Consider the following 19,796-nt stretch of genomic DNA (forward strand, 5'->3'; position numbering starts at 1 on the left):
ATTCTAATAATTATGGTATTTGTTAAGTGCTTATCATGTGCCAGGCACTGTTTCCTCCAAAGCATCACTCTTCCCCGCTTCAAAGCCCTACTGAAAGCTCACCTCCTCCAAGAAGCCCTCCCAGACTAAGCCCCCCTTTTCCTCGGCTCCCCCTCCCTTCCACGTCACTTCAACCTGCTCCCTTTGCCCTTCTCCCCCCTCCCAGCCCCACAGCACTTACGTATATATGTGCAGATGTCTAAATATAATTTATTTATACTGATGCCTGTTGAATTGTTTTGATGAGTATCAATCTCTAATATATTAGACCTATTTATTTATATTGATGCCTATTTACTTGTTTTGATGTCTGTCTCCCTGCTTCTAGACCGTAAGCCTGGTCTCTACTGCTGAATTGTACTTTCCAAGCACCTAGTGCAGTGCTTTGCACACAGTAAATGCTCAATAAATATGAATGAATGAATGAATGAACCAACTTAGTTCTCTTGATGCCCAGTCCTATGCTTTTCCCCCTAGACCATGCTTCCTCCCACTTCTCTGCCATTTTCTGTGTCTACTTATTGTTTAAACCAACTCCATAGCTTTAAGAAAATATTTTTGCCTCTGTTTTTCTTACATTAGAAAGCACCCTATGGAATATCACTGTTGATAATTGTATATCATTTTTTATTCAGCTATGTTATCCTGATATATCAGTATGATTTCCTATTTCGTCTTTGTTCTTCCTCCTGATTCCACTATTTGTTAATACCTTTTGTCCATCTGTCTATCCTCTTGCACTGTAAGCTTCTTGAAGTCAGGAAATGAGTATCTTATTTCTGTCATACTCTCCAAATGGTTAGAATAATGCTTTTTCTGCAAATTCAATAAATTCCACTGGCCGAATGGTCATCTGGTAAAGACCTGTGTAAAGAATAATGCTCAATACTGTGCTTAGCATACAATACATTCTCAGGACAGAGCTTTCCCCAAAATAAGCTTTCACTTAATATAAATAAATTATCAATATGTAGTTAAGTGCTTTGGGGCTAAGGATGGGGTGACTATCAAGTGCTTAAATAGTATAGATCCAAATGCATAGGTGATAAAGAAGGAGAGGGAGTCAGGGAAAAGAGGGCCAAATTGGGGAAGGCCTTTTGGAGGAAATGTGACCTTAATAAAACTTTGAAGTTGGGGACAGTGGTGGTCTGGTGTATATGTAGGAGGAGGGCATTCTAGGCCAGAGGAAGAATGTGGTAATCTAGTCAGTGATGAGATAGAAGAGATGTAAAAACGAATTTCCTGACCATGAATACGGAGACAGATAAGTGGTAATGATGGAGTCCCTTGGAATAGGGAATAGTAGACAATACTCAGCTCTGAGACTTCAGAACCGAGAACCTGCACATAGGAATAAATTTTAGAGCAAGTAGCTTGCTGCATCAATGACTAAATAGAATCTCTTTACCACAAAGTCTCTATAGAAAGAACAGACTAGTCTGTCCCAACTGAGGGAAGCTTTAGAGGCAGACAATAGACCTTTGGACTATACAAGGGTGGGAACAAAGAGAGCCTCCTTCTTGCCAAATCCAATGGCTCCTACTCCATTCTAATCCTCCTTGACCTCTCTGCTGCTTTTGACACTGTCGACCATCCCCTCCTCCTCCATACCTTATCTCACCTTGGATTCACGGACTCCGTCCTCTCCTGGTTCTCCTCTTACCTCTCTGGCCGGTCATTCTTGGTCTCCTTCGCTGGCTCCTCCTCCCCATCCCATCCTTTAACTGTTGGAGTTCCTCAAGGGTCAGTTCTTGGCCCTCTTCTGTTCTCCATTTACACTCACTCCCTCGGTGAACTCATTCGCTCTCACGGCTTTGACTACCATCTCTACGCAGATGACACGCAGATCTACATCTCTGCCCCTGTCCTCTCCCCCTCCCTTCAGGCTCGCATCTCCTCCTGCCTCCAGGATGTCTCCACCTGGATGTCGGCCCGCCACCTAAAACTCAACATGAGCAAGACTGAGCTCCTCATCTTCCCTCCCAAACCCGGTCCTCTCCCAGACTTCCCTATCACCGTGGATGACACGACCATCCTTCCCGTCTCTCAGGCCCACAATCTCGGTGTCATCCTTGACTCGTCTCTCTCGTTCACCCCACACATCCTATCCGTTACCAAGAGCTGCCGGTTTCACCTTTACAATATCGCCAAGATCCGCCCTTTTCTCTCCACCCAAACGGCTACCTTACTGCTACGGGCTCTCGTTATATCCCAGCTAGACTACTGTGTCAGCCTTCTCTCTGATCTCCCTTCCTCCTCTCTCGCCCCGCTCCAGTCTATTCTTCACTCCGCTGCCCGGCTCATCTTCCTGCAGAAACGATCTGGGCATGTCACTCCCCTTCTTAAACAACTCCAGTGGTTGCCTATCAACCTCCGCTCCAAACAAAAACTCCTCACTCTAGGCTTCAAGGCTCTCCATTGCCTTGCCCCTTCCTACCTCTCCTCCCTTCTCTCTTTCTACCACCCACCCCGCACACTCCGCTCCTCTGCCGCCCACCTCCTCACCGTCCCTCGGTCTCGCCTATCCCGCCGTCGACCCCTGGGTCACGTCCTCCCACGGTCCTGGAACGCCCTCCCTCCTCACCTCCGCCAAACTGATTCTCTTTCCCTCTTCAAAACCCTACTTAAAACTCACCTCCTCCAAGAGGCGTTCCCAGACTGAGCTCCTCTTCTCCCTCTACTCCCTCTGCCATCCCCCCTTCACCTCTCCGCAGCTAAACCCTCTTTTCCCCCCATTTCCCTCTGCTCCTCCTCCTCTCCCTTCCCATCCCCTCAGCACTGTACTCGTCTGCTCAACTGTATATATTTATTACCCTATTTATTTTGTTAATGAAATGTACATCACCTTGATTCTATTTAGTTGCCATTGTTTTTACGAGATGTTCTTCCCCTTGACTCTATTTATTGCCATTGTTCTTGTCTGTCTGTCTCCCCCGATTAGACTGTAAGCCCGTCAAACGGCAGGAACAGTCTCTATCTGTTGCTGACTTGTTCATTCCAAGCGCTTAGTACAGTGCTCTTCACATAGTAAGCACTCAATAAATACTATTGAATAAATACTATTGAAGAGAAGCCCCTGAAATCACATGCCCCCAAACATAGGCAGTTTTAAACCTTTCTGCCTTCCTGAAATAGATCCAAACTGGTCTCAAACCCTGACCCCCTGGGCTAGGGTCCTCTCTCTCGCTCTCTCTCTCACCCTAAACTAGAAGGAATTGAAAATACAAACACAAGAAGAGATCTTGCTAAATAAGGAATCCTACTGGTAATTCAGTGTACTGTTATGGTTGAGTTTAGGTTTGAAAAAAGGCTGGGAAAGATCAAGAGAAGGACAACCAAGGTCAAGGAGATAAGAAACTTCCTTGTGGCCACTCTCGGCCCATGAGTCAAATTGCCCACAGGCAATGGGATCTTACTAGGTAAACCTAAAGGACAATCACCTGCCAATGTGCAAAGATACTGATGCCTTTCTGGCTTTGGTTTGGGTTTTTCCTTCAAACAACTGACCATTAATTGAAGTGGTGGGGACTCCATCTCTGGAGATCTTTTTAGAAAGGACAGGCACTGTTCTAACTGTTCTGGTAGGGGACAGTTAGATTATAAAATAAAGCACTGAGAAAATCAGTTTAAAGGCAACAAATCCAAAGAGTTCAGAATGGATCCAGCAGACTCCACTGGACAGCTTTACCTGGCAGGGAGGGCAGCTGCGTGGAAAGTTGGTTCTTTCCACCCCAACCCAACACTTCAGTCAAGAAATGGTTCTTATCTCCTCTTTGCCTGGGAAGTTACTTGTTGGTACCTTCGTGGCCTCTAAGCAAAGAATTGAGTTCTCCACAACTGCCCCCCCCGTGGGCTCTGATTTCTCTAATAATGATGGTGGTATTTAGTTAAGCAATTACTATGTACCTGGAACTGTACTGAGTGATTGGGTGGGTACAAGAAAATCAGATTAGACATAGTCCTTAACCCACATAGGGATCATAACTTTTAGCGGGTGGAGAATAGGTATTGATCCCCATTATACAGTTGGAAAACTGAGGCAAAAAGAAGTGGAGTGATTTGCCCAAGGTCACCCATCAGGCATGAGGTAGAGCAGGGATTAGAACTCATGTCCTCTGTTGAATAGAGCTGAACTCTTTCTATTAGGCCATACTGCTTCCATTAGATTCACAGAGACGAATTAAGAGGGGGAAAGAGGACCTCAACAACATTTCCCAGACTCACTCCTTCTACATCTTTAGAGCCACGATTATGGTCCAAACCTTCATCATCTTTTGCTTGACTAATACATCAGCATCCTTACTGACTTCCTCATCTCCAGCAACTCCCCTTCCCTACCTTACATTCCATTTACCATATCAAACTTCCTAAAGCACAGTTCATAATTGATCACTTCCTTCCTCAAAATCTCCAATGATCACCCATTTTTCTCTGCAAATCTGAATTTCACAGAAGCAAAGGGAAACTCCACCAGTTATAGCCTTATATCTCCACTCTATGCCCCCTCTGAATACTGGCCTCCAGTTCTCTCATATATATTCATTGTGTGTCTGCCTGCATTCTCTTTTGCTTCATAAACTTCTCAAAGAGAAGTGTGTTTTCACTTGTATTTTGCACTTCCAAGTGATTATTACAGTGCTCACTACCCAGTAGGTGCTCAGTTAATACTAATTATTAATATTCTTATTATAATGGTATAGGGGAGGAGGAGGGAGATGAGAAGGACAAGGACAAGGATGAGGAGGATAAAGAGGAGGGAGAGGAAGAGGATAAGGATGAGGAGAATGAGGAGGACAAGGAGGAGGGCAAGGATGAGAATAATGATAATAATAGTAATGTTGGTATTTGTTAAGCACTTACTATGTGCAGAGCACTGTACTAAACACTGGGATAGATACAGGGTAATCAGGTTGTCCCACAAAAGGCTCACAGTTAATCCCCATTTTACAGATGAGGTAACTGAGGCACAAAGAAGTTAAGTGACTTGCCCACAGTCACAAAGCTGACAAGTGGCAGAGCTGGCATTTGAACCCATGACCTCTGACTCCCAAGCCCAGGCTCTTTCCACTGAGCCATGCTGCTTCGAGAAGGAGGAGAGGGAGAAAGAGGAGGACGAGGAGGATAGAGGAGGATAAGGAGGAAGAAGCTGAGGAGTGGAAGAAGAAGAAGAGGAGAACTTATTAGAAAAGGCTGGGAGGGGGGCAGGGAATATTCAGAAGACAAGGTCAAGCATTAAGCTAACCTTATTATTTTATGTAAGTGAGAGAATGCCATTATCTCCACTAAAAACAGAACAAACTGGAGCAAGGAGGATTTAGGCTAGACAGAAGAAAATGTCCTGACAGTGAGGATTGTTAACCTTGTGTTTGATCAATACTAGGATAGTTGCTGAATAGAGATCTTAAAAGAAATATGCCACAATTTCATCTGGGCTGCACATAGGCTTTCTCAGAGATAGGGGGCTGGATTCTTTGATATCAGGAACCTTCCCTTGGATGGCTAAGAATTCATTATGAAGAACCCCTGTAATCTCAAACTCAACCATAGGTACAGTGTTAAACTTTTACATACTTTATGTTTTTCTCCTCAGGTTGGCTCAAGGTCTTTGACGGGCCTCGGGTCTGGGAATACAATCTTTGTCCTCCCTTCTGGGGCCTCTGAGCCAGTGAAAGAAGGAAGTACAAAGGTCTGGGTCCTTTCTCTGCTGGAGAGCCCTGTGGGGGAAAGCAGCAGAGACACCATGTAAAATCCCTGTCCTGGTCCAACCCATAGCCTGAAGCTCCTGATTCTCATTCTGCCACTTGGCTTCTGGCTTCTCCACACAGCTGAGTTCCAGCCTGGGTTCAAGGTGAGACTTTGTCATTTCTACTCCCTCTTCTGGGTGAATGGGTATGCATGGACAAAGATGGATTTGCTGTAAAGACACCAGGTCCTCTAATTGTGAGAGGAAGAACCAGGAACGGGGGTCAAGGGTCATGCTTTGATCCCTCTGTACACCTGCAGCCAGGAATGCACTGGGCATCCACCGAGGGGCATCTGTCAGGGGTGGGAGAGGGATGGTCCACCCCAGACACTCAAAGGTGGAGGGATAGACAGAACAGCAGTCACAGGAGCATCTGGGACATGAAGAGGTCTCCAAAGAAGAGAAGGGTGGGGGATGGAGTTGGATTTTTCTGGTTAAAACTAGATCAGGAGGATACTTACAGAGTGGAAGGGAGTTGAGGAAGGGCACCAGATGACCAGCAAATGTCTGTGGGTACTGCCAAAAGGCATTCGAGAAGCAGAGTGGCTCAGTGGAGAGACCCCCGGCTTGGGAGTCAGAGGTCATGGGTTCAAATCGCAACTCAGTGATTTAACAGCTGTGTGACTTTGGCCAAGTCACTTCACTTCTCTGTGCCTCATTTATCTCATCTGTCAAATGGAAATGAAGACTGTGAGCCCTACATGGGACAACCTGATGACCTTGTATTTACCCCAGTGCTTAGAACAGTGCTAGGCACCTAGTAAGCGCTTAACAAATACTAACATTATTATTTAGAGAAACAGCATGGCTTAGTGACAAGAGCCTGGGCTTGGGAGTCAGAGGTCGTGGGTTCTAATCCCAGCTCCATCATTTGTCAGCTGTGTAATTTTGGGCAAGTCACTTGAGTTCTCTGGGCCTGTTAACTCATCTGTAAAATGGGGATGAAGAGTGTGAGCCCCAGGTGGAACAACCTGATAACCTTGTATCTATCCCAGTGCTTAGAACATTGCTTGGCAAATAGTAAGCACTTAACACATGCCATCATTATTATTATTACTATTATTACTATCATTTGGCGTTGTCCCTTTAAGAAAATCCACTGACCAACAGAAAGCCTAGACATCTTGTCCCAACTATGACCCCTCAGCTGGACGATGGAACCAGGAAGACTGGGTGGGGAGCGGGTGATGGGGTGGGCCCGGGGGCGGGTTAGAGGGAGGTGGGGGAATTGTGATGGGACAATGTGGCCAATCATTCTTCCTACCCACAGGTTTGGGGAAATTCTGTATCCAGCTGCCCAGCAGTAGCAAGAGTTTAATTTCATGGCTCAACACAGGATATTTCTGAGAGAAATATTGCTTTCTGAACATCAAGATTCTGGGATGACTACAATGCATGGATGGGCAGGAATTACCTGTCTTCTCTGCTCCAGGTTGGGTGGCACCTGATCAGCCCCAACAAATTGGCAGCTCAGAGGTCTGGGACTGTTAATGCTGCCTCTCTTCTCTTCCCACCCTTCCAAGAGTGCCAAGACTGGTAGAGAATGTGGCAAGCATGTCATTTCCCAACAGCTCCAGCTTTGTCCCAATGCTTTTCACCCTGAATGGCATCCCAAATCTGGAGGCCCTGCATGCCTTGCTCTCCCTCCCTTTATGCTCCATGCATGTCATCACCATGGTGGGGAACTGTGGACTTCTGTACCTCATTTGTCATGAGGAGGCACTGCACCAGCCCATATACTACTTCCTGGCCATGCTGTCTTCCACAGACCTGGCCATGTGCAGCAACACAGTGTCCAGAATGCTCCTTCTCTTTTGGTTCAATTTAAGGGAGATCAACTGTAGCACCTGCCTCATCCAGATGTTTTTTGTCCACACCTTTATGGGGATGGAATCTGGGGTACTCATGCTCATGGCCCTGGATCACTATGTGGCCATCTGCTACCCTCTGAGACACTCCACCATCTTAACCAATGCCATCATTGTGAGAGCTGGGCTGGCCACTTACCTCAGGGTGGCCATTCTGAGCATTCCCTTCACTTTCTTTAACAAGAGACTGCCCTTCTGCCATGGCCATGTCATCCCCCATACCTACTGTGACCACATGTCTGTAGCCAAGGTTTCCTGTGGTAACATCAAGGTCAGTGCTGTCTATGGGCTGACAGTTGCCATTCTTATTGGGGGATTTGACATCATCTGCATTCCACATCCTACACTGTGATGGATTTGACATCATCTGCATTTCCGCATCCAACACTGCGATCCTTAGGGCTGTGGTGAGCCTGTCTTCAGCAGAGGTGAGCACAAAGCCTTCAGCACCTGCACGGCTCACATCTCTGTCATCATCATCACCTATGTCCCGGCCTTCTTCTCCTTCTTCACCCACCGCTTTGGGGGCACACCATCCCCCACCACAAACACATCATCATTGCCAACTTGTACCTAGTGCTGCCTCCGATGATGAACCCCATTGTCTACGGGATGAAGACCAAGCAGATCCAGGAAGCTGTGGTCAGGATGTTGGGTGGGAAAAGGGGCAATGACCCATGATGCCTGACCTCAGAGACCAGAAATGAGCTGGGGAATAATAATAATAATACTGCTAGTAATAACAATAATGATAACAAAAATCATGACAGTGGCATTTAAGTGCTTACTGTGTGTCAGGCATTTGACTAAGCACTGGGGTAGATACAAGATAAGTGGGTTGGACACAGTCCCTGCTCAACATGTTGCTTACAGTCTAAATGGGAGGGAGGATAGGTGTTGAATTCCCTTTGTTCAGAAGAAGAAACTGGAGGACAGGGAAAGTAAGTGACAGGGAAAGTAAGTGACTTGCACTAGCACATGCATTAAGTGTCAGAGTTGGGGTTCAAACTCAGATCCTCACTCTCCACTAGGCTATATTGCTCCTTAAGGCCAAGGGCCTTCTTCAGCGGAGAAAGCCAAGGAATGAGGAGATCAGCAGTGATGTTTGATGTGTTGTCCAAAGCTCCTTATTTCATGACAGGAAGAACACCCATCTGTCTTTGGCATAAATGTTTTCTTGGAAAATATTTGGATTGGATTTGTGAAATCATCCTGTTGGCCTGTTAGAGAAGCAGCGTGGCTCAGTGGAAAGAGCATGGGCTTTGGAGTCAGAGGTCATGAGTTCGAATCCCAGCTCTGCCACTTGTCAGCTGTGTGACTGTGGGCGAGTCACTTCACTTCTCTGGGCCTCAGTTCCCTCATCTGTAAAATGGGGATTAAGACTGTGAGCCCCTATGTGGGACAACCTGATTCCCCTATGTCTACCCCAGCGCTTAGAACAGTGCTCTGCACATAGTAAGCGCTTAACAAATACCAACATTATTATTCGATTAGACTGTAAGCCCATCAAACGGCAGGGACTGTCTCTATCTGTTGCCAACTTGTTCATCCCAAGCGCTTAGTACAGTGCTCTGCACATAGTAAGTGCTCAATAAATACTATTGAATGAATGAATGAATGTTCCCAGAATTTATCAATTCTAAAGACTGTTTGTCTATACTATTAGTGACCATATACTGTGGATTGATTCTATACTATTACTGACCATATACTATGAATTGATTCCCTAGAACTGGAGATTACTCCTAGACATCTAGCTAGTTAACCATTCAATCAATTAATAGTATTTATGGAGTCTTTCTGTGCACAGAAAACTGTACTGATCACTGACCAGAGTCCTGTAGGAAAAGTCATTTAGCCATGGAACTGGCTCTGAAGGTCTGGATAGCAGTACCAGGTGCAGCACCAATTCCGGTTCAGGAGCCACAGCTGAGGTAAGGGTTGAATAGAAGTGAGGGAGTGTCATCATTGTCTTCTTTAGTTCTGGGCTGAGTGAAGGTGGCTGATGAGCTTGGGCCTGGAACTGGGAGATTCAAGAGAAACCATTTGGAGTTAGGAGCACATATGTAGCAGAGAGCAGTACTCTGCCAGTCTGGGTAAGCTGAGCTCAAACCGTTTCAAAACGTAAGACTGTCAGACACTGGCATAAGAGGTGGGAGCAGGAGCATTTAAATTGGAGACAAGCACTGGTTTTATGCCCTTCAGATCTAGTCTTGAGATGATTTCAATATGTGATCACTCGGTCATTTACTAAGTGCTTCCAGTGTGCTAAACCCTGGGGGTAAATCCAGGGTTAAGAGATAGGACTAAGTCCCTGTCCTACATGTGTATAGGACTATCTTGCCCCACATTACAGATGCTCATGTTGAGTTTTAGGTGGCGGGCCGACATCCAGTTGGAGACATCCTGGAGGCAGGAGGAGATGCGAGCCTGAAGGGAGGGGGAGAGGACAGGGGCGGAGATGTAGTTCTGCGTGTCATCTGCATAGAGATGGTAGTCAAAGCCGTGAGAGCGAATGAGTCCACCAAGGGAGTGAGTGTAAATGAAGAACAGAAGAGGGCCAAGAACTGACCCTTGAGGAACTCCAACAGTTAAAGGATGGGAGGCGGAGGAGGCACCTGCGAAGGAGACCAAGAATGACCGGCCAGAGAGATAAGAGGAGAACCAGGAGAAGACAGAGTCCGTGAAGCCAAGGTGAGATAAGTTGTAGAGGAGGAGGGGATGGTCGACAGTGTCAGGCAGCAGAGAGGTCAAGGAGGATCAGAATGGAGTAGGAGCCATTGGATTTGGCAAGAAGGAGGTCATGGGTGACCTTAGAGAGAGCAGTCTCGGTAGAGTGGAGGGGACGGAAGCCAGATTGTAGGGGGTCCCGGAGAGAATGGGAGTTAAGGAATTCTAAGCAGTGAGTGTAGATGACTCGTTCTAGGATTTTGGAAAGGAAGGGTAGTAGGGAGATAGGGCGATAACTGGAAGGGGAAGTGGGGTCGAGAACGGGTTTTTTTAGGATGGGGGAGACGTGGGCATGTTTGAAGGCAGAGGGGAAGGAGCCATTGGAGAGTGAGTGGATAAAAATAGAAGTTAAGGAAGAGAGGAGGGCAGGGGCGATGGTTTTTATAAGGTGAGCGGGAATGGAGTCCAAGGCGCAGGTGGAGGGGGTGGCACTTGCGAGGAGGGAGGAGATCTCCTCTGAGGATACTGCAGGGAAGGATGGGAAAGTAGGGGAGAGGGTTGGTGATAGGGAGGGGAGAGGAGGAGGGGTGACTTTGAGAAGCTCAGACCTGATTGTGTTGATTTTTGTGATGAAGTAGGTGGCCAGATCACTGTGGGTGAGAGATGGGGGAGGGGGAGGAACAGGGGGCCTAAGGAGAGAGTTAAAGGTCCGGAACAATTGGCGGGGGTGACGGGCATGGGTGTCAATGAGGGAGGAGAAGAAGTTTTGCCTGGCGCAGGAGAGGGCAGAGCTAAGGCAGATATAGGGTAATCAGTTAGTCCCACGTGGGGCTCACAGTCTCAATCCCCATTTTACAGATGATGTACCTGAGGCACAGAGAGGTTAAGTGACTTGCCTGAGGACACACAGCAGACAAGTGGTAGTGCTGAGATTCGAACCCACATCCTCTGACTCCCAAGTCTGGGTTGTTTCTACTAAGCCATGCTGCAGTTCCACATGCTTACTGGATGCTAAATATAATAATTATGACATTTGTTATGCGCTTTCTACGTGTCAAGCCCTGTGGTAGATATAATAATAATAATAATAATAATGTTGGTATTTGTTGAGCACTTACTATGTGCCGAGCACTGTTCTAAGCGCTGGGGTAGACACAGGGGAATCAGGATGTCCCACGTGGGGCTCATAGTCTTAATCCCCATTTTACAGATGAGGTAACTGAGGCACAGAGAAGTTAAGTGACTTGCCCACAGTCACACAGCTGACAAGTGGCAGAGCTGGGATTCGAACTCATGGCCTCTGACTCCAAAGCCCGTGCTCTTTCCACTGAGCCACGCTGCTTCTCTAAGCTGATCAGGCATGGTCCTTGTCTCTCCTGGGACTCCCAGTCTTAGGGAGGAGAAGAGATAATCATTTAAACCCCATTTTATAAATGAGGAAACTGAGGCACAGAGAAGCAAGTGACTTGGTCAAGGAAAATGGCAGACCCAGATTTAGAACCCAGGTCTCTTGATGCCCAATCCTGTGCTTTTTCCACTAGGCCATGCTGTTCCCCAATGTCTTTGCCACTTTCTGTGTACTTACCTCCTGCTTAAAGCAACCATATAGCCGTAGGGAAATATATCTGTTGCTTTTTCAGATACTAAAAAAGTATTGTGTGTGTTGTATTATAGGTATTCACATCAGAGTTTGGAACCTCAAAATTGATAATTGTAGATCATTTTTTTATTCAGCCATCTAATCCCGCTATATTAATCTTGTCTTGTTCTTTTAAGTCATTTCTGACCTAGAGCGACACCGGGAACACATCTCTCCCAGAACGCTGCCGCTCTCCATCTGCAATCGTTCTAGTAGTGGATCCATAGAGCTTTCTGGGTAAAAATACGGAAGCGGGTTTACCATTGCCTCCTTCCAGGCAGTCACCTTGAGGCTCCCCTTAGCGGACCTTGAAGCTCTGCCCTTGACTCTCTCCCATGCTGCTGCTCCCCAGCACAGGTGAGTTTTGACTTGTAGAAGATTACCTTCCACTCGCTAGCCACTGCCAAGTTAGAAATGGGTAGGCTGCTGTCTGACTCTCCCTCCCATACTTCCTATATGGACTCTGTTCTTCCTTCTGATTCCACTATTTGTCAATTCCTTTGGTCTGTCTGTTTATGCCACTGCACTGCAAAGCTTCATGAGGTCAGGAAGTGAGTGTCTTGCTTCTGTCATACTTTCCAAAATAGTGAGGAAAATGCTTTGTTTTTTCTGACATTCAATAAATTCCACTGACTGAATGGTCATCCAGCAGAGCCCTGTGCACACAGTAGCACTCAATACATCCCCCTGCACGCAATATATTTTCATTACAGAGTTTCCCCAAAAATAGGCTTTCAAGAATTACTGATGTGTAGTTAAGTGCTTTGGGACCGATAGGCTAAACAAGTGCTAAAAGGGTACAGCGCAAAGTGCTTAGTTGAGGCAGAAAAAGACAAGGAGGCAGGAAAAACAAGACTTAATTGGGGAAGGTCTTTTTGGAGGAAAAGTGGCCTTAATAAGATTTGGAAGATGGGGAGAGTGGTGGTCTGTTGTATATGGAGAAGGAGGGAGTTCCAGTACAGAGGGAGGATGAGGGAAAGTCATCAGTGCTGAGATACATGAAATGTCAGAAAGCTACTGACCATAAATACAGAGACAGATAAACATGGGCACGGATGACTGATCATGATGGAGTTCCCTGTAGTGGGGGAAGATAGATATGTCACAGCCCTAACTTCAGAACGGAGAACCAACACAGAGGAATTAATGGTAGAGCTAGTGGCTTGCATCCATGACTAAATAGAATCTCTTTCCCACAAAATCTTTAAAGAAAGGACAGACCCTTCTGTCTCAGTTGAGGGGAGTTCTAGAGGCAGAGGAATGGACTCTAAGAGGATGGGAACAACGTTTGAATGACTAGGAGGCCCTAAAATCACTTGCTTTCAAATACAAGCAATCTTGCCATACATCCCTTCTCTCCTTCTACATCCCAGCCTGCACACTCCGCTTTTCTGGTGTGTTAACTTTCTCACTGTGCCTCTTTCTCTCCTGTCCCGCCTTTGACCTTGGCTCAAGTCCTGCCTCTGGCCTGGAACAGCTTCCCTCCTCAAATTCTCCAAATGACCACACTTCCCCTCTTCAAAGCTCTACTAAAGGCTCACCTCCTCCAAGAGGCCTTCCGAGACTAAGCTCTCCTTTTCCTCAGCTCGCCTTCCCCTTTGCCCTGACTCATCACTCCCTTAGAGAAGCAGCGTGGCTCAGTGGAAAGAGCACGGGCTTTGGAGTCAGAGGTCATGGGTTCGAATCCCGGCTCGGCCACTTGCCAGCTGTGTGAATTTGGGCAAGTCACTTAACTTCTCGGTGCCTCAGTTACCCCATCTGTCAAATGGGGATTAACTGTGAGCCCCAAGTGGGACAACCTGATTACCCTGTGTCTACCCCAGCGCTTAGAACAGTGCTCGGCACATAGTAAGCGCTTAACAAATACCAACATTTATTTTTATTTTATTTACCCTTCTACCCCCCACCCCACAGTCCTTGTGTATATATGTACATATCTATAATTCTATTTATATTAATGCCTGTTTACTTGTCTGGATGAATATATATATATGCCTATAATTCTATTTATTTATATAGATGATATTGATGCCTGTTGACTTGTTTTGATGCCTGTATCCTCCCTTCTAGACTGTAAGCCCACTGTGGGCAGGGATTGTCTCTATTGCTGAATTATGCTTTCCCAGCGCTTAGTACAGAGCTTTGCACACAGTAAGCGCTCAATAAATATGAGTGACTGAATGAATGTTAAATGTTTTTGCATTGCTGAAATTTATCTAAAGTGTTCTCAGTCCCTGCCATCCTGAAATAGGGCCCTGTTTCCCTCTCCCCTTGGGCTCTAAACTAGAAGGAGTTGAAAATGCCAACATTAATAGGGGTCTTGCTGACTAAGCCATCCCACCAGAAATCTAGTGTGTTGTTATGGTTTTGAGTTTAGGTATGAAAAACTAGAGCTGGGGATGGTCCAGAGAAGAACAAACAAGAAGTCAAGGAGATAAGGAGATTCCATGTGGCCACTCTCTGCCCATGAATCAAGGTAGCCACAGAAAAAGGGTTCTCATTTGACAAACAGGACAATCACCTGCTGACATACAAAGGAGAGCTCTTCATGCCTTGCTGGCTACGTTTGGTTTGGGTTTTTCCTCCAAACAACTAGCCATCGGTCGAAGTGATGGGGGTCTACTCTGAAAATCCTTAGGGAAAGAACCGGCACTGCCCTAACTGTTCTGGTAGGGGACAGTTAGAATATAAATGAAAATACTGAGAAAACAGCTTAAAATTCAACAAATCCAAAGAGATCAAAACGTATCCTGCAGATTCCCTGGGCAGCTTGATTCTGGCAAGGAGGACAGTTGGGTCGAGAGCTGGAATCAGAGTTCTTCTCTTTTTGCTTGGTAAGTTACTTTACTAAGTCCCTCGTGGGCTCTCAACAAAATAATGACTTCACCACACCCCCTACCATATTGGGCTCTGATTTCTTAATAATGATGATTTTTTTTGTTAAACTATTACTATGTGCTAAGAGGTGCTAAGGGCTTGGGTAGATACAAGATAATCACGTTGGACAGAGTCCCCGTCCTATATGGGGCTCATAATTTTAGAGGGGTGGAGAACAGGTATCAATCCCCATTTTACAGATAGGAAAACTGAGGCAAGGAGAAGAAGAGTGACTTGCCCAACGCCACCCTTCAGGCATAAGTAGAGCTGAATTTAGAACCGAGATCTCTGACTACCAGATCTGAGCTCTTTCTAATAGGTCATGCTGCTTGCGGAGGTGCAGAGAGGCAAATGAAGAGGGGAAAGTGGATCTTTACAACATTTCCCAGATCCACTCCTTCCCCTCCATCTTTAGAGCCACCACCATGGTCCAAGCCCTCGTCATCTCTTGCCAGACTAATAAATTGGTGTCCTTACCGGCAACCTTATATCCCCTTCCTTACCTTACACTCCATTTACGATATCAAGTTCTCTAAACTACAGTTCAGAAATGATCACTTCCTTCCTCAGAATCTACAGTGATCACTCACTTCTGTCTGCAAAGCTGAATTTCACAGAATCAAAGAGAAACTTCTGAACATGAGATTCATGGATCTCCATTGGCTGTATCTTTACATCTCTACTCTCCACCTCTTCTGAATCCCAGCTCCTTATCTTTGCTTGTCCCAAGCTACCCTTCTTACATGAAGAAATAACAGCATAATTGAATAAGTAATAGCATTTGTGACAAATTGATAACATCTATTTGTTTTCTTCCTGTTCCCTCTGTATGTTGATGATGTGTGTCTGCATTCCCTTCTGTTTCCTAAACTTCTGAAAGAAAGAAACATGTGTTTTCACTTTTACTGTACACTTCCAAGTGATCACTACAGTGATCGCTACCCAGTAGGTGCTCAATTAATACTGATTATTAATATGCCTATGATAATGGTAAAGAGGAGGAGGAGGAGAACGATGATGCGGAGAGAGGGGTGAGGACAAGGATGAGAAGGAGCAGGAGGAAGAGGATGAGGATGAGGAGAATGAGGAGAACAAGGAAGAGTGCACGGTAAAGGAGGATGAGGAGGAGAAAAAGGAAATAGAGGAGAAGGAAGAGGAGGAGGAGGAGCACGTCTCAGAAAAAGCTGTGTGGGTAGGGAATATTCAGAAGACAGAGTCTAGCATTAAACTAACCTTATGATTTATGGAAGTGACTGACTTTAGCTCCAATGAAAACAGAACAAGCAATGGAAGAAAGGATGATTTAGGCTAGACAGAAGCAAATGTTCTGACAGTGAGGATTGTTAACACTGTGTTTAATCAATACTGGGATAGTTGTTGAAAGGAGATAAATAATAATAATAATGTTGGTATTTGTTAAGCGCTTACTATGTGCAGAGCACTGATAAAAAAGGAAACATGCCATGCTTTCAACGGGGGGGAACACAGCCATTCTGGGAGGCAGAGGGCTAGACTCTGTGATGTCAGGAACCTTCCATCAAGTGGCTAGGAGAGCCCCTGTAGGCTCAAACTCAACCATAGGGGCAATGGTCAATGTTTCCACACTTTTTGTTTTTCTTCTCAGATTGGCTCAAAGGCTCTGAAGAGTCTCAGCTCTGGGAATATGATCTTGTTGCTCTGCCCTTGGAGCCTTTGAGCCAGTGAGAAAAGGAAGTACAAACATCTGAGGCCATTGTTGGCTGGAGAATCCCCTGGGAAAGGGCCACAGAAACACTAAGTTAAATCCGTACCCTCATCCAACCCATTGCCTGATGCTCCCGAATCTCATTCTGCCACTTGCCTTCTGGGTTCTTCACACAACCAGGTTCTAGCCAGTGTTCGGGTAAGACTTCATCATTTCTAAATCCTCTTCTGAGATGCAATGGACATGATGTGTTTGCTGTAAAGACAACAGGACATCTCGTTGGGAGAGGAAGATCCAATAAGAGGGGTCAAGGGAGGCAGGGACATTGGCTGAGATGTATGAACTGGTCACCCAACAAGGGGCATCTGTTTGGGAGGAGGGAGGGGTGGTACAGCCCAGAGGACCAAACGTGCAGGAATAGACCCAACAAAATTTACGGGTACCTGCTGGGACATGAAAGAGATATCCATGGAAGAGCAGAGTTGGGGATGGAGTTGTATTTTCTGTTTGAAACTGTGTCAGTAGGATCCAGAAGTCCATCCGATATTTTTAGGTGTTGCCAAATAACATTTGGCACCGTCCCTTTAAGAATTTCCACCAGCCACTGAAGAGTGTAGGGTCAGGAGCACAATTCATGCTTTCCTCCAGGAGTCCTCAGTTGACTGATGGAATGGAAAGGGTGGGTTCGGGTGACAGAGGGGCATTTGTATGGAACAATGTGACCAATCATTCCTTCTACCTGCAGGTTTGGGGAAATTCTGGATCCTATGCTCAGATGTGGTAAGAGATCAATTTCCTGGCTCAGCATAGGCAGAAATACTGGGCTGAAATGAGTCATGTTTCTTCTGAGCTCAAGGTGTTGTGGGCAACTGATCCAGGCCAGACATATCACCAGCCAGGAGATCTGGGACTGTTAATGCTGCCTCTCTCCCTTTCTCACCCTTCCCAGAGCACCAAGGGTGATGCAGATGTGATGGGTATGTTATTTCCCAACAGCTCCAGTTTCACCCCAACCTCATTCACCCTGAATGGTATCCCAAGTCTGGAGGCCCTACATGCCTGGCTCTCCTTCCCTTTCTGCTCCATGTATGTCATTGCCATGGTGGGGAACTGTGGACTTCTGTACCTCATCTGTCGTGAGGAGGCACTGCACCAGCCCATGTACTACTTCCTGGCCATGCTGTCTTCCACGGACCTGGCCATGTGCAGCAGTACAGTGCCCAGAATGCTCCTTCTCTTTTGGTTCAATTTAAGGGAGATTGACTTCAGCACCTGCCTAGTCCAGATGTTCTTTGTCCACACCTTCACAGGGATGGAATCCGGAGTCCTCATGCTCATGGCCCTGGATCGCTATGTGGCCATCTGCTACCCTCTGAGATACTCCACCATCTTGACCAACCCTGTCATCGCCAAGGCTGGACTGGCCACTTTCCTCAGGGGGGCCTTTCTGATCATTCCCTTCACTATCCTGACCAAAAGACTGCCCTTTTGTCAGAACCACATCATCCCCCACACTTACTGTGACCACATGTCTGTGGCCAAGTTGTCCTGTGGTGACATCAAAGTCAACACAGTCTATGGGCTGATGGTTGCCATTCTAATCGGAGGATTTGACATCTTCTGTATTTCTGCATCCTACACCGTGATCCTCAGGGCTGTGGTGAGCCTCTCTTCAGCAGAAGCTCAGAGCAAAGCTTTCAGCACCTGTACTGCTCACATCTCTGTCATCATCATCAGCTATGTTCCGGCCTTCTTCACCTTCTTCACCCACCGCTTTGGGGGCCACACCATCCCCCATCACATACACATCATCATTGCTAACTTGTACCTGCTGCTGCCCCCGACGATGAACCCCGTCGTCTATGGGCTGAAAACCAAGCAGATCCGTGAAGTGGTGGTCAGGCTGTTGGGTGGGAAAATGGGATATTAACCCTTAAGATACTAGAACTGACCCTTACCCTGGGGGCCTGTTTCTCCCTGCTCCAGTCTATTCTTCATTCCGTTGCCCGGCTCATCTTTCTGCAGAAACGCTCTGGGCATGTCACTCCCCTTCTTAAAAACCTCCAGTGGTTGCCTATCGACTTCCTCACAAAACAAAACCTTCTCACTCTAGGCTTCAAGGCTCCCCATCACCTTGCCCCTTCCTACCTCTCCTCCCTTCTCTCTTTCTACTGCCCACCCTGCACGCTCCGCTCCTCTACCGCCCACCTCCTCACCGCCCCCCGTTCTCGCCTATCCCGCCATCGACCCCTGGGCCACGTCCTCCCGCAGTCCTGGAATGCCCTCCCTCCTCACCTCCGCCAAATTAATTCTCTTCCCTCTTCAAAACCCTACTTAAAGCTCACCTCCTCCAAGAGGCCTTCCCAGACTGAGCTTCCCCATTCCCTCTGCTCCCTCTGCTCCCCTTCTACCCCCCTTCACCTCCCCTCAGCTAAGCCCTCATTTCCCCCTTTTCCCTCTGCTCCACCCCCTCTGTCTTCCCCTCCCCTCAGCACTGTGCTCATCCGCTCAACTGTATATATTTTCATTACCCTATCTATTTTGTTAATGAGATGTACATCACCTTGATTCTATTTATTTGCTATTGTTTTAATGAGATGTTCATCCCCTTGATTCTATTTATTGCTATTGTTTTTGTCTATCTGTCTCCCCGATTAGACTGTAAGCTCATCAAAGGGCAGGGACTGTCTCTGTTACCGATTTGTACATTCCAGTGCTTAGTACAGTGCTCTGCACATAGTAAGTGCTCAATAAATACTATTGAATGAATGAATAAATAATAACAATAAAGATAATAATAATAATAAGAATCATAATAATAACATTATACGTGTTTACTTTGTGTCAAACACTCTATCAAGGTCACACTGTTCCTGTCCAGTGAAGTGCTTACTGACTTTAAAGGAGGGAAAAAAAGTGTTGAATTCCCTTTTTTCCTATGAAGAAACTGAGGAACAGAGAAGGTAAGTGGCTTGTCCTGGCTTCCACAGCAAGTGCCAGAGATGGAATTAGAACCCCTCTTCGCTCCCATTAGACCACAGTGTTTCTCTATGGGGAAGGGTCTTCTTCAACAGAGGAAGCCAAAGAGTGAAGAAATCAACAGTGGCAAATGCACGTCTGTCTTTTGAATAAATGTTTTCTTTGGAAAGTATGTGCTCTAAGATTTGGATTTAATCTGTACGATCAGCCAGTTGGCCTTTCTGTACATGCATCAATACAAAAGGGCATTTTTTAACACTATTGACAAATACTAATTATTGCTTCCCTTGAACTGGA

At 46.3% G+C, this 19,796-nt stretch overlaps 1 protein-coding gene and 1 pseudogene across 1 annotated transcript; both read left to right on the top strand.

Annotated features, from left to right (window-relative positions):
- The first annotated feature begins 7,336 nt into the window (after positions 1-7,336).
- On the top strand, positions 7,337-8,331 carry LOC100078449 (annotated as a pseudogene).
- A 9,168-nt stretch (positions 8,332-17,499) lies between these two features.
- LOC100086094 (olfactory receptor 52N4-like) lies at positions 17,500-18,450 on the top strand. Its single transcript, XM_001516229.2, has one exon. The coding sequence runs from the start codon at positions 17,500-17,502 to the stop codon at positions 18,448-18,450; it is 951 nt and encodes a 316-aa protein (XP_001516279.2).
- The last annotated feature ends 1,346 nt before the right edge of the window (positions 18,451-19,796 follow it).

This window comes from Ornithorhynchus anatinus, chromosome 2 (assembly GCF_004115215.2).
Source record: "Ornithorhynchus anatinus isolate Pmale09 chromosome 2, mOrnAna1.pri.v4, whole genome shotgun sequence".
Taxonomy (NCBI): domain Eukaryota; kingdom Metazoa; phylum Chordata; class Mammalia; order Monotremata; family Ornithorhynchidae; genus Ornithorhynchus; species Ornithorhynchus anatinus.